General features: G+C 52.1%; 2 protein-coding genes and 1 pseudogene across 2 annotated transcripts; 1 reads left to right on the forward strand and 2 right to left on the reverse strand.

Moving 5' to 3' along the window:
* Positions 1 to 2672: 2672 nt before the first annotated feature.
* Positions 2673 to 3665, reverse strand: LOC146436869 (mas-related G-protein coupled receptor member D-like). The gene has a single exon (XM_085063947.1). The coding sequence runs from the start codon at positions 3663 to 3665 to the stop codon at positions 2673 to 2675; it is 993 nt and encodes a 330-aa protein (XP_084920073.1).
* Positions 3666 to 8738: 5073 nt separating this feature from the next.
* On the reverse strand, positions 8739 to 10895 carry LOC146436870 (uncharacterized). The gene is made up of 2 exons (XM_085063288.1): positions 10649 to 10895; positions 8739 to 9935 (listed from the first exon to the last, which is right to left on the reverse strand). Exon 2 carries the CDS (start codon positions 9822 to 9824, stop codon positions 8910 to 8912), a length of 915 nt encoding a protein of 304 aa, XP_084919414.1. The 5' UTR covers positions 9825 to 9935; positions 10649 to 10895; the 3' UTR covers positions 8739 to 8909.
* Positions 10896 to 13112: 2217 nt separating this feature from the next.
* Positions 13113 to 14056, forward strand: LOC146436871 (mas-related G-protein coupled receptor member X2-like; annotated as a pseudogene).
* The last annotated feature ends 686 nt before the right edge of the window (positions 14057 to 14742 follow it).

The raw sequence follows: 14742 nt of genomic DNA on the forward strand, positions 1-14742 counted from the left end.
CTGTTCTATTAATCACTAACAACTCTGTTAATCGATGCTTCTTAGATGTTTAACCTCACGTGTGTCAATGTGGTGGTTTCAATTGGCCCAAAACATCAGTAAAGTATTTTTAACATCTAGGAGAAATTTGGACCCCTCAGAAGCTGTTGTGGTAGGCCTGGGGAGGTGTCTGAGGGGTGGGGAGTGGCACAAAGATGGCTCCTGTGTGTCCTGAGTGCAAGTTCTGGAAGTTTTTACATCAAGTCCAGCAGAGCCAATCTCTGATGGCTCTGAAGGTGATGGACATGCTGCTGGCCAAGTTTGGGCCAATTGGGGTGCTGGTTATGCCTCTGTTAAAACATATTTAAGAAGAAATCAAAACAAAGCAGGCACACACTTTTTTCAGTTCTTTGTAGTTGGAGGAGGAGGAGGTGGAGGTGAAAATATGTGAGGGAGAACAGCATGGAAATGTGAAGGTCAGTGAAGAAGGTGGAGGAGGAGGTGTTCCCGCTGCTGGAGCTGAAAACTCTCTGCTAGCTGTGCTGAAGGCCATGGGGGGGCAGGAGGTTCCCCTGCAGCCCATGGAGTCCACAGGAGTGCAGAAATCCACCCACAGCCCATGCCAGAGGAGCAGGTGGATGCCTGGACAGGGCAGTGATCCAGTTTGGAGTCTCAAAAGAGTTAAAGCTACAGAGGCCTTTTCAAGGAAGAGAAAGGCCTTGCTCCTGGCATGGAAGCAGCCTGGCCTCGGCTCGGCAGAGTCTGCACAGCACCTTATGGAGAAAAAGACTCCTGTTGCAGCAGAATTCGGTCAGGATGTTGCTCATGAGATTGGACCCACGCCAAAGAAGTTCCTAGAGCACTGTCTCTTGTGGGAGGGACCCCTGGCTAAGTAGAGAACCCCTCTCCCTGATTGAACTGACCAGAGAACAAACCCCTCTCACCCTGCGCCCTGTCTGTGTTGTGGGCTTGGAAAGAGGGAAAGGGAGGTGAGCAGAGAGACTGCTTCTTAAGAGGGTGGGGGTGAGAGCAGAAAAACTTCCTGATGAGAAAGAGAGATAAATATAGATAAAGAGTATTCGTAGTAGAAGAATTGTGGTGATGAATAGATGTATGGACCTGCTCTGTGGACTGAAAAAAATACCCCCCCACTCCCTGCCTCCCTACCCAGGTTTGGTGGTTATAAAAGAGGAAAGGGGGTGAATACTATAGATTCTTTGGGGGGGGGTGAACAAAAACTGTATGAAAAGTTTATTTTTGCCTTGCATTTATCCTCCAACTCTGTTAGGTAATTAAATCACTCTTTGCAACTTTAAGCTTGGAGCCTGCTTGCCCTTTTTCTGTGCATCCTCCTGCCAACCAGTGTCCTATCTCATTTGACCCATGAGATTGGTGTGTATTTTTTATAGTTTGCTTTTTGTAGCAAGAGAGAGTCGAGGTGCCTGGCGTTTAGTCAGGGCTAAACCTTGACAATCTCCAAAGCATGACTCACCACCCAAGGCTTTCACTCTCACTTCCCTTTCCAGAAGCAGTGGCACGTTGTCTTCCCCTGGATTTAAGGCAGTGGGAAAAGGAGGGACAACTTCCCCTGAGCAAGATGTGTCTGCTGCCCAGATCTCTCCCAGGAGGAATGAGGAGCTCTTGGCACTGTCAACATCATCCCAAGCATTGCAGGAATGTGCCTTAGGAAGAGCTCTGGTGTGAGACAGGTACCTGCCCTCCTCACACAAGACAGAGGCTTTAGAGTGGGAAAAACTAAGGAAATGAGCAATTTTTGGACACTGTTCACCAGGGATGAGCTCTGCAGCAAATGGATGTTGTTTATTCAACACATTTTGGGGTCAGAGTTACCATGTTGGAAACAAACAAAACGAATAAAGCCAGATCTAATTATGGGGTAGTAACAATGGGAAAAAGATCAGTACAACCTGGATTTTGGCTCAAGCTGCTGTGCAGAGTTGCTGTTCAGCTCCTCCTGAGAATGGCCAGGTTCAGGATGGAGATGCTGAAGGGCTTCCTTGGACATTGATGCTGGGAAACCAGAGGATGGCCCCATTCTGCAGAACAGCAGCAAAACCCCCTGATTTCTGCACAATAAAATGGTCCAAGCACCTGGTGATGTGAATTTCCTTATTTCAAGCTCTTTTTTGGTCACAGGCACCAGAATTCTGTGGAATTCACCATCATCCCTGCACTTTACTCAGAATGATTTAATTCTGGAATGAAAGAATGTGACAAATTCCCACTTAATGGGCAAGGGAATGTTGCTGTCCCTCCCCCAGCTCTGCAGCCCTACCTGGGGTCAGTTTGGTCTCTTCCCATCAGCTGGGAGTGCAGGGCTGGCTCTGTCAGACAGAAAGGGAAGGATGCTCTGTGAGATCCTTACCTTTCTCCTGCCATCTAGAGGCCCCAGCCCCACAGAGATTTGGGAAATCACTCCCATCCCATGCTGGATGTGTCCCCAGGAATTAACCCGTCACACTCTGCCCAGGCAAGAGATCCCCCAAAACCCCATGAAACTCATCTGCTGAGCCAAAGGAGATGGAGTTTATTCCCTGAGGCTGAGGCAATGAGGGTCATTCATAGGGAATACAGGAACAGGACTGAGCTCAGAGCCATGTGCCCCCATGGTCCCATATTTGTGGGTGTCTTTGAGGTGACACATCTCCAGGTGCCTCACGTCCAGCAGTGCCTCACAGAGCTGTCGCCTCCACCACAGCAGTGTCCCCAGGGTCATGGCTGCTCTCCTCACTCCTGGCTTTCTCCTCAAACACCCTCCGCAGGGCGACTTTGACGGAGCGCTGGAAGCGACGCTGCCGGCAGCTCCCCACCAGCACATAAATCACAGGGTTGAGGCTGCTGTTCAGCAATGCCAGCAGCAAGGAGGTGTTTCCGGGGAATAAAGGGCTAGAATTAGGAAGATTGAGGAAAACCACGACACAGAAAGGGATGCCACAGGCGAAGAAGAGCAGGACATTGAGCAGGATGGCGACAAAGAGCCTCCCTGGGTGTCTCCTCTGGGAGCCACAGCAGAGTTTGAGGAACAGGAGCAGGTTGGAAACCAACATCATGAGGGAAAAAACAACGGAAATGGTGAGGGCTACACCTGCAAGGATGGTCACAGAGTCTTTAGTAAAGGTGTGGGTGACATAGAGGGAGGACACAAAAGCCCCGATGAGAACCCAGAGGGACCCACTGACGATACCCGAGAGGTGCCGGGGGCGGTGGCAGCGATACCAGATGGGGCAGAGGATGGAGACACAGCGCTCCACGCTGAGGGCTGTCAGCAGCCCCAGGCTGCTCAGGTAAAACAGGTGGCATGCAAACCCAAGAATATACACAAAATACCAATAGTGTGCAATAGAATGTAACAAAGACGTGCAAAATATTGCCATGGTCAGAAAAGCGAGAAAAATCAGGGAGAACAGGAGGAGCAGGGAGAAGTCAGCTACAGCCAGATTTAGGGTGTAGACTGTGAAAGGGTTCTGTTTCATGTGGAAGCCCAGGAACCACACGACCATCCCATTCCCCACCAGCCCACAGAGGGAAATCCCCAGACAGACCCCAAAAAAGGCAATCATTGTATATGGAATGCCCAAGCATACACGTGTCACAAATTCCTCCCAGTCCAGAGCTCCAGAGGTGGTATCATTCAAGGTGAAGTTTGTTGTGCTGCTCTCCTCCATGGTGAATGATCCTGTTCCCAGTGGCTGCCTTCTCCTTCTTCCACCACCTTCTAGGGAGAGATGGGGAACCAGAGGGAAATAAGGGCCATCAGCATTCCCAGCACTTCTCCTCTGCTCACACAGCCCCACACCAGCCCCAGGAAGACCCCACACCCCTGCAGTGCCCAGGACAAACTCCCACCCTGTCCAGTCCTGTCCCTAGAAAGGAGGCATCACCCACTACTCCATCCCTGGACTCCTACCTCCTGTAGGAACAGCTCTGTCACAGGAGCCCCAGGGGAAAAGGATCTGGTGGTGGCTGCTGGGACCACAGGCTCTGCTTCAGCCTCATCCCTCGTGCCTGGTGTGCAGCCCTTAGCCCAGAGATCACATCCCATGGTCAGAGCCTCCCCTCACAATCTCACCACATCAGTGACAGCTTCCCCTCACATGTCCCAGGGACAGAGATCTTGTCAGGAGGAGGTGGCCATGTCACCCCCTTCCTCTCTTCCTGCCATTCTCTGCTGTTGTCCTACCAAGTGAGGGGCTTCTGGCTTTCCCTGTGTGGTGGTGGATGGTGGGTATCCATCAACACAGGAAGGGACATAAATCCTTCCCAGGATGGCAGAGAGGTGAGAGAGATGAGCCAGAGACCTCCAAGAGTGAGAAATCCCTGATGTGCAGACCTGCAACAGCACAAGTTGCTCGGTGCTTCTAGTGACATGTATCTGGCGCTCAAACACTTCTCCCAACTTCCTTCTGGGACACACTTCCAGGAGTTGCACCTTTCTCCATCTCCCTCTCAGGGATGGACCTTGAACTTGTGTTCTCTCCTTGTTTCAAGTCTTCCTCTAGCTCCAAATCCTGCAGCTCCCGGCTGGACACCCTGGAGAGACCATGGACCTCGTGCATTAACAAGGGTATCTTTGGAGCACATCAGTCTGGGGGATGACAAGCACAGGATACAGCTCCAGAGGAGATGGAAAATGCATGAAAGAAGTGCAGAAAACAAGCACCAAAATCCCAGTCCCTGTGCTGTGAAAGGCTGAGGTTGTGGAACCAAGGAACCACTTGGAGATAAGAGCACACTGGCAGCACCATGTACCCCACAAACCTAATCTCAGAGGAGACACATGCTCAGCAGGGGTAATTGGGCTGCTGATTGTGGTTAGATGGGATGTGACGAGAGGCTGTGGGCAAAGCCCTCGTGCACTCCTGTGTCTGGGCACTGGTGATTTCCCACAGCAAGTGGACACAAGGCCAGTGCTTGTCCTCATGGCTGCTGCTCAGGGGCTCTGTTGGCACCCAAGGGGCAGGGATTGGGTTCACAATGAGGGCTGGAATTTCTGAGGGGTTCACAAAACCCTGTAAAAGCTGAAAGGACCATAGTGGAGCAGGCTTTCCATGGACAGGATCTTCCCTCACCAGAGGAGTATTTTGCCTCAAGGTTCACAGCATCTGAAGGGACATAATATTATCTGTGCCGTACTCTCCTTCTTCATTGTTTTAGACCCAGTAAATGATGTTTAAAATTATAGAATTTGAGTGTCTGACTTAATAGGATCATAGCAGATCAGCAGCTCCTCATGAAGAACTGGGGGGAGGAGAGGAAGGGGGTGATGAAGCCACCTCCTCCTGACAAGATCTCTGTCCCTGGGACATGTGAGGGGAAGCTGTCACTGATGTGGTGAGATTGTGAGGGGAGGCTCTGACCATGGGATGTGATCTCTGGGCTAAGGGCTGCACACCAGGCACGAGGGATGAGGCTGAAGCAGAGCCAGTGGTCCCAGCAGCCATCCCCAAATCCTTTCTCCTGGGGCTCCTGTGACAGCACTGTTCCTACAGGAGGTAAGAGTCCGGGGATGGAGTAGTGGCAGATTTTTCCTGCCCTGGGCCTGGGCACTGCAGGGGTGGAGGTTCTTCCTGGGGCTGGTGTGGGGCTGTGTGAGCAGATGGGAAGTGCTGGGAATGCTGATGGCCCTTATTTCCCTCTGGTTCCCCATCTCTCCCTAGGAAGTGGTGGGAAAAAGAGAAGACAACCACTGGGAACAGGATCATTCACCATGGAGGAGAACAGCACAACAAACCTCACCCTGAATGAATCTGTGGACTTGGAGGAATATCTCCCAGATCAATGCTCGAGCTTTCCCTACACACTGATTGCTCTTGCAGGGGTCTGTCTGGGGATTTCCCTCTGTGGGATGGTGGGGAATGGGATGGTTGTGTGGTTCCTGGGCTTCCACATGAAGCAGAACCCTTTCACTGTCTACACCCTAAATCTGGCTGTAGGTGACTTCTCCCTGCTCCTCCTGTTCTCCCTGCTTATCTTGGCTTTTCTGACCTTAGCAGCATTTGGCACATCTTTGATTTATCTTGCTCCTCTCTACACAGATTTTGTATTTGCAGTGGAACTTCTGTGCCACCTGTTTGACCTGAGCAGCCTGGGGCTGCTGACAGCTCTCAGCCTGGAGCGCTGTGTCTCCATCCTCTGCCCCATCTGGTACAAAGCCACCGCCCCCAGCACCTCTCGGGTGTCATCAGTGGGTCCCTCTGGGTTCTCACTGGGGTTTTGGTGTCCTCCCTCTACCTCACCTTTACTGGAGACTCAGAGACAGTCCTTGCAGGTGTAGCCCTTGGCTCCCAGAGGTGGCAGCCAGGGAAGCCCTGTGTCACCATCCTGCTCAACGTCCTGCTCTTCTTTGCCTTCAGCATCCCTTTCTGCTTGGAGGTTCTCCTCAACCTTTCTGATTCTGTCCAGTTATTCCCAGAAAACTCCTCCTTGCTGCTGGCATTGCTGAACAGCACCCTCAACCCTGTGATTTATGTGCTGGTGGGGAGCTGCCAGCAGCACCTTCTGTGCTCCATCAAAGTCGCTCTGCAGACAGTGTTTGAGGGGAAAAGCAGGAGTGAGCAGGGGAGCCACAGCCCTGGGGACACTGCTGTGGTGGAGGTGACAGCTCTGTGAGGCACTGCTGGACATGTGGCACCTGGAGATGTGTCAGAGACAGCCAGAAGTATGGGGACATGAGGCCACATGGCTCTGAGCCAGAGCAGCCTGGCTCAGCCCTGTTCTCTGGCTGTACTCCCCATGCAATGACCCTCTGTGTTGGTTTTGCTTGGCCCAGTTTTTGTTAGTAGGGGTGCCACAAAGATGGCTCCTGTGAGAAGCTTCTGGAAGCTTTCACTCTGCCCAGCAGAGCCAATCTCTAATGCTCTGAAGATGACATATATGCTGCTGGCCAAGCCTGTGCCAGTTAGAGATGGTGGGTACTCCTCTGTGATAACATATTGGAGAAGAAATCAAAGCAAATGTGCATGCAGTTGTTTCTAGCCAGGGAAGGAGGAAGAGGAGGTGACAACATGTGAGGGAAACAACATGGAGACACCAAGGGCAGTGCAGAAGGTGAGGGAGGAGGTGCTCCAGGCACCAGAGGCAAGTTTCCTCTGTAGGCTGTGGTGAAGACCATGGTGAAGCAGCTGTGCCCCTGCAGCCCATGGGGTCCAACAGGGATGCAGAAATCCACCCACAGCCCATGGAGGAAGTGCCCCATGCCAAAGTGGGTGGGTGCCTGGAGGAGGCTGTGATCCAGTGGAAGTCCCAGTGGAGATAGAGAGCCCTTGATTCCAGGCTGGAGCAGCCTGTGCTTGGAGGAGTGCAGCCCGTGGATGAGGGAGCCAAGCACAGCAGTTTGGGAGGACTGACTGCCCGTGGGAGGAGCTCACATTGCAGCAGGATTGTCTGTGCTGCTGCTGCTCCTGAGTTTGGAGCTGCACTGGAGGAGTTCCCAGAGAACTGTCTCCTGTGGAAGGGAAACCATGGCAATGCAGGGAAGGACCTCTCTCCCTGAGCAGTGGAAGATCCTGGGGATGAGCTGACCCAAAGCCCCACACCCTGCCCTCCCTGCACTGTTGGTGGGAAGGAGGGAGGGGGTGAGAGGAAAAACAGTGTCTTTAAGGGTTTCTTTTACTTCTCATTATCCTCCTTTGACTCTGTTAGTAATAAATTCACTTTGCAACTTTAAGTGGAGCCTGTTTTTCCCTTGAAGTGTTTTCTCACTGTCCTTATCTCGACTCATGAACGCTTAACTAATTTCTTTTTTCCTCCCCTCTTCCCGGATGTGGCAGGGGAGAGAACAAGCAAGCAGCTGCCATAGGTGCCTGGTGTTGGCTGAGGCTGAAACCACGGCAGACACTCAGGAGGATGTGGATGCACAGAAATTAGTCTGAGGAAAGTGATGTTTAGGTATTAGATAAGTTTTAATGACTATATATGGTTATAATGGATAAAACCCCTGCTGTAAAGTCTCACCTCAGACACAGAACCATGAGAGATCCTTCTGTGTGTCCTGTGCAGGTAAAGAATTCCTGCTTCGTAATGCTTCCCATGGTGTTAGAAAGTTTATTCCAGCCCCTTTTGGTATCGCTCCCCATTCCTATTTCCACCCTACTCCCGTCCCACCCATCCCATCCCATCCCATCCCATCCCATCCCATTCCATCCCATCCAGCAGCTTTCCTGGCCTCTCCCTGGCTCTGAGCACAACCTGTAGCTCTGCTGCTCCCCAGTGAGGACATTTGGGATCGGCAGCATCCACACCCTTCCTGACCCCTCCTGACCCCTCCGACACACCCAGACTCCCCCCAGGGCCACCTTCCCCCCTGACAGCCCCACTCCTGCCCTGCTCCAGCCGGGACCAGGGAGATCTTTGCTGTGCCACTCAGAGAGCAGCTGGGAAGGGAATGCTGAGCCCCTGGGCCATCCTGCCCATGCCGGCTGTGCCGCTGCCATCCCAGCTCTGGGCACTCGGGATCATGTTTGCTGCAGGGAGCACAAGCCATGCCTGTGTCCCCTCCCTCCCTCCCTCCCTCCCTCCACCCCCATTCCCGGCTGGCAGCAGGAGCCAGAGGAAGGCAGCAAGCGCTGGCAGATGGGGTGAAGGCAGCTCAGGGTTCAGGATGCTGTTTATTGATATCAGACTGCAGTGGGATGCAGGAACATGGTGCCAGGGGGATTTCTGGGATCACAGCTGTGTTGGGAAATATCCCTTTGGGGGAATAGTGTTCTAGGACCTGGGAGGGAGGAGGAAAGCCATGCTCCAATGTGCTCCCTGCAGAGCATCCCTCCCACCTGCCCCTGCTTGCTTCTCCTGCAGGAATACAGAGTGGGAGGGAGATCCTGTGGATATTTATTAATCAGGTGTCTCAAGGAAACCCTCAGCCACTGTGTTGGGGTCTTTCAGCAGTGCAGTTGAAGGGATCAACAGGCTCAGACTGCTGTGTCTGTGGTGGTGTCTTTTTTGCGGGCAGAGTTGTCTTCCTGCTCCTCAAAAACCCTCTGGAGAGATTCCCTTAGGGACCCCACGGAGAAGTTCCTCCAACACCTCCCCACCAGGAAGTAGATGAAGGGTTTGCTGGTGCTGTTGATGGAGTTGAGCAGGAAAAAAACCTGGGAGGACACAACAATGTAGCCGAGCTGCTGCAGGAAGTTCCAGAGGGTGAGGAGGAGTGTGAAGAGCACAATGAGGAAGATAACAATGTCGCGATTCTTGAGTTGCTGCTGCTGGGAGCCACGTTTTGCCTTAATGAAGTTGATTGATGTGAAAATGACGCTGGGTACAACTAAGAGGAGCAGGGTGATGGTGGACATGGAGATGAGAGCCACCTGACATTGCTCCTCCTGCTCTGATGGACACAGGGAAGCCACCATGGGAATGACAGCGATGAGAGCTAAGCAGGCCAAGGATTGGACAGAGAACATCACCCACAGCAGGCACTTGGGAAGGTGGCAGCAGAGCAGGCACGGTTTGCACGTGCCCATCAACATGTCGACGGTTGTCAGCCACCACAGCACCCAGTAGCAGGAGAACACTGACACCCCGAAAAGGAAGCTCAGGTACACCTGGGACATGATAGTGGAGCAGGACACATCCTCCACCAGGAAGAGCAGGGCAGAGGGGACTGTGAAGAGGAGGAGGAGGAAGTCCACAACAGCCAGATCAAAGATTCTGGAGTTAAGGCCTTTCAGTCTGAGGAGCCAGATGACAGCCCCATTCCCAGCCAGCCCACAGAGGCCGATGAGCAGTGTGACACTGTGTATGGCCATGCTGCTGACATCTATCTCACATGGATCATCTCCTTCAGTGGGTGAGGCAGGAGGGGGGGTGACAGTGCTCACCTCCATGGATGGACGCTGGGCAGGCGGTGGGATGAGGCCTCTGGCTGTGGTCAGAGTGGATGGGGAGTCAGTGCTTGGAGAATCCCAGGATGGACCATGCAGCTCCTCAGCAGCTCCCTGCAGCAGGAAGGATTCAGTAGAGAGCAGTGAGATGTGCAGGGGAGGAGGATGGTGGAAATAGTGGGATGGGAGAGGGAGGTGGGAGGTTTGGGCAGTTTGGCAGAAGAATTTTAAAGAACACAGAGAATAAAAATTTTCAGCTTCCCTGAAGCTGCTGAAAGACCAGCTGGACAAAAACATAAAAGGTTGTAAAGGAGCATGGACAGAGAACTATAAACGTGTCCGGAACCAGTGGAGAAAGAGATAAGGAGGCCTCCAGTGCTTTTGGGACAAGTTCTGTAACAAGAAGGAACAGGAGTTCAAGGAGGGTCACCTCTAATATTGCAGCATTCAGTGAATACTGCAATACTGTACAGTGAATACAGTGAATACATTCAGTGATGTTTATGTATTAGGAAACACTTTTTTTATGACTTTGAAAGATTATAATGGATAAAACCCCTGTTGTAAAGTCTCTCCACACACAGAAAAAGGAGAGATCCTTCCATATGACCTGCACAGATAAAGAATTCCTGCTTCCCTATGTGTTCCATTGCATTAAAAAGTTTTTTTCCATCTGATTTCAATATCAAGATACAGAAGGAAAGCTCAGGGCAGACGAGGGAGGAGCTGGGGAGGACACTGCAGTCCCATGGAGAGGGTGGCAGGAGCAGAGCAACTGCTGGAGGAGAGGCAGGTGGGGTAGGGAGGAAGGAAAACATTGCACTGACCTGTTCAGTGTGGGGCAGCAGCAGGCAAAGGGTGTCTGTCCTGATCAGCACTGCTTCCTGAAATCTCTTGCTGCTTTGGGATCAATATCCTAAAGTGGATCCTCCCAGAGCAGTAAAATGAAGGACAGAGTGCCCAGATCCCCAGAGATCCCCTCTCCTGTCCCGCTGACTCCCCTCTATGCCCTCTCGCAGTGTTGCTCGGTGGAGTCACAGGGCAGTCGGGAATTGCAGCTTTGGCTACATCTGCGATTCACTTCCACTTTCGGTGTCTTTTTTGTTTTTTTAACTGCAAAGGAAGTGGCTTTTTTCAAAAGCTCCACCAGAACTGTGTGAATGGCTCTTCATTTCCTCTTGATCAAAAACACTCCTTCCCTGCAGAATGTCCCATTCTCCAACTGCTGTCCCATTCCTGACAGGTTTCTACCATTGCTCATTTCTGTTCCCTGAGGGGTCATGGTCCCTCCAGCAGCAGAGGGGTGCTGGTGGTGCTGGTGGCACTGGAATGCTGGCAGTGCTGGTGAGGCAGCTGGGTGCTTGTGAGGAACAACTCCCATTCTGGGAAGAGCTCTGGAATCATTGCCAAAACCTTCCCTGGACTCAAGGGAGCACAGCTGAGCCAAGAATTTCCATTTTTCTCATTCTGCTGTAGGCACACTCTGTCCAAGGGAAGGACAGAAAAGAGTTGCTTGCAGCCAGGTTATCAGCAGTTAGACCCCACATTAATTACTGCCAATCCCCTTAATGATGCAATAAAAGCTATAAGAGATCAGATTTTGGAGTGCTGTTATCCCCCTGTCAGCCCTTCACCAGAACTCATCCTCCTCCTCATTCCTAGCACCACCTGTGGTTGTTTTTACTGATCCCACCCCTTCACCAGCAGCAACACCGGCCAAAAGTCCAGGTTGCTCCAAATGCAATTCAACCTGGCCTTGGACACTTCCTGGCATCCTGGGGCAGCCACAGCTTCTCTGGTCAACCTGTGCCTCAGCACCCTCACAGGGAAGGATTTCTCCCCAATATCACATCTGAACCCACCCTCTGTCAGTGAGAAAGCCATTCCCCCTTGTCCTGTCACTCCAAGCCCTTCTCCAAAGTCCATCTCCACCTCTCCTGGAGCCCCTTTAGCTCATGGATCAGGAACTGTTTGCACTGGAAAGGATTGGCCCAGTGAGGGGATGTGAGATTCCATAGCTGGGGACACAAACACAGTGTCAGTGAGGGAGAGAGGAGGCAGTTCTGCTCCCAGGGTCTCCACACACACCAGATTCCAGCAGCAGCATCCCAGCTCCCAGACACATGTCAGTCTGGATGGGAATCATCACATTTCAGCTTTCTAGGAATTCTGCGGAATTCACTGTCGGCTGCTGTCTGACTCCCAAGGGAGTGTAGAAGATGAGTCGAATGAAACCTCTAACTTTCTAATGGTTGTAGCCAAGAGAGCAGCACTGATTCACCTCTTCTCAGAAAAAATGACTTTTCTGAAATGTTAAATCATCCCTCTGCTGTATGCCTGTGCTCCAGCTCACACACAGCATTCCATTATTGCATGAATCCTCTTGGAAACTGCATGGTGAAAGTCAAATACCATTGAAGTTATGGTATACAAGTAGCAAAACAATATTTGAACCAGCAATCAAATTTTGTAGTGCAAGGTCCTAGGGATTCACCCCAGGAATGAGAGGGGCCAAGTTCAGGCAGTTCAGAAGACAAGATTTCAGGATTGGGGTTGCTTTAAAACCAAAGAGGAACCTGACACAGAGACAAACTGCTTTCCCACAGGTCTCATTGCTGAGGCTCTCTCCTGTTACTCATTTCCTGGACAAAGCCAACGGCAGATTAGAAGCAGAGCTCTGATCCCAGCAAAGGCTCTGAAATAGTTCCCTGTTTGTGAGAGCCCTGGAGAACATGATCCAGCAGGGACAAAAGGGGGCCTGGGACAGACCCCTCACTGGACACTGCCCAGGCTCACCCAGCAGGCTTCTCTCCCCTTTCCCAAGTGAGCATTCCAGGGAAGCTCTTGAATATCCTGACCCAGGGACAGCAGCTGGTGTGTGTGAGGCAATGTGAACCCACAGTGTGTCTGCTCCAGTGAAATTCTCCAGGCTGAGAAAGGAAAGGTGAGACTCTTCTCTTTCAATGTAATCAGTGTCTCCCTCTTTGAGATGGGACCTGCTGACTGATTTTGGTAGGGGAATTTTGGTCCGTAGGGTATTAAAGCTCTAAATATTGTGGGGAAAGGGAGGGGGAGAATACTGAAATGAATCTCCTGCAGTCATACCCATCTCCCACATCCTGCTAGCAATCTGTCCTGTCCCTTGCCTCTCCCTGTGCTGCTCCACATGGAAGCTGGGGGTGGGAAAAGATGGGAAAAGCCACGTGTGGGGGACAGCAGTGTTGGTAAGGTGTGTGTGTTTGTCACCCCTGCAGCTGTGTGAGGGGAAGGAGAAGCAGCAGAGGTGTCACAATGAGCACATTGTCCCCCGCCACAGAGACAGCCAGCCCTGCCTGCTGGAGCCAGCCCGGTGGGAAAGTCTCCAATGGGAGCTGGAATGAGGACAAGCACTCCAACTGGACCGAGTGTGACAACAGCCACTCGAGCAGAGTCCCTGTCATGCTGCTCCTGTGCCTGTGTGGAATGGTGGGGAACGGGGCTGTCCTCTGGCTCCTCGGCTTCCACACCCGCAGGAACCCATCACCATCTGCATCCTCAGCCTGGCCATCGCTGACTTCAGCTTCCTGCTCTTCATCACCATCGCCCTGGGGATATTTTATGGCCCAGAGAGCTTCTGCCACCAGCTGGGCTCACGGGGTGTGACAGCCAGGCTGAACGTCACCATCCTCTTCTCTTTCACTGCCCGGCTCTACTCTCTGACAGCCCTCAGTGCTGGGACAGCTCTCTTTGTCCTCCCTGTGTCCTGCTGGCCCTGCCACCGCTCCCAGCGCTTCCCGGTGCTCCTGTGTGCTCTGCTCTGGCTCCTCTCCTTCCTGCTCACCGTCACCCCCTGTTTCTGCCCTTCAGTGCTGGTGGCCTTGGTGCTGAGCTACCTCTTCTCAGTGCTCACCCTGATCTGCTCTGCTCTAGCCCTGCTGGCCAGGCTCCTGTGCTGCTCATGGAAACAGCCCCCACGGAAGCTCTGTGCCCTGGTCCTGCTGCCTGTCACCTTCTTTCCCTTCTTCACCACTCATTTTGGGTTCTGGCTCTTGCTGAGAGCCTTTGACCCCTCTGTCTTTGCCCTCAGCACCTCTGTCCTGCTCGCCTGTGCCAACAGCAGTGCCCACCCTCTGATTTACTTCCTGGCTGGGAGCTGTGCAAAGGAATTCAACCTCTCTGTTAGAGTTGCCTTCCAGAGGGCTTTTGAGGATGTGCCAGAGCCCCAGAATAGGGACAACACAGTGGAATCATCATAAAGTGGAATCCTCATGAAATAGAATCACTGTGAAACAGAATCAAAAAACATCCTGAGTTTGAATGGACTCACAAGGATCACGGAGTTCAGCTCCTGGCCCTGCACCATCCTGGCCATCTCCTGCACCTGCTCCCTGGCCATCCCAACAATCCCTCCCTGTGCCTGAGAGTGCTGTCCAAATGCTCCTGGAGCTCTGTCAGGCTGGTGCTGTGTGCAGCAGGGGAACTCCTGCCTGGGGTGGATTCTGCATGATGTGACGAATCATCATGGAAAGGTTTGGGTCGGAAGGAACCTTACAGATCGTCACATTCTGACCCTTTCTCCATGGGCAGGGACACCTTTGAAAGCTTTTGTTTTCAAGTCTTTGCTTTGAATCTTTCCTATTCAACAGCTCTGAGCTTTCTCTGCTTCAGAAATGAGCTTCCCTACCTTATGGAATATTAAAATTGAGTCTCCAAGAATCAGACATTCTGCAAATGGATTTTCTTGGTGTGTTTGCTTAAAACCAGCATGCAGGTGGATAAGAAATCTTGGCACAGCAGTGCAGAACAATTCCTGAGTGATTCCTGTCCATCTCCAGCAAGTCCTGACACATGAGAAGACTGAGGTGTCGAAAATTCACACTGAGCCCTGTTGCCCAGACAAGTGGGCAGGTGTTTGGGATTGCCTCTGGAAGTCTTTTCCCAA

Source organism: Lichenostomus cassidix, chromosome 5 (assembly GCF_008360975.1).
Source record: "Lichenostomus cassidix isolate B80296 chromosome 5, HeHo_3.0, whole genome shotgun sequence".
Classification (NCBI taxonomy): domain Eukaryota; kingdom Metazoa; phylum Chordata; class Aves; order Passeriformes; family Meliphagidae; genus Lichenostomus; species Lichenostomus cassidix.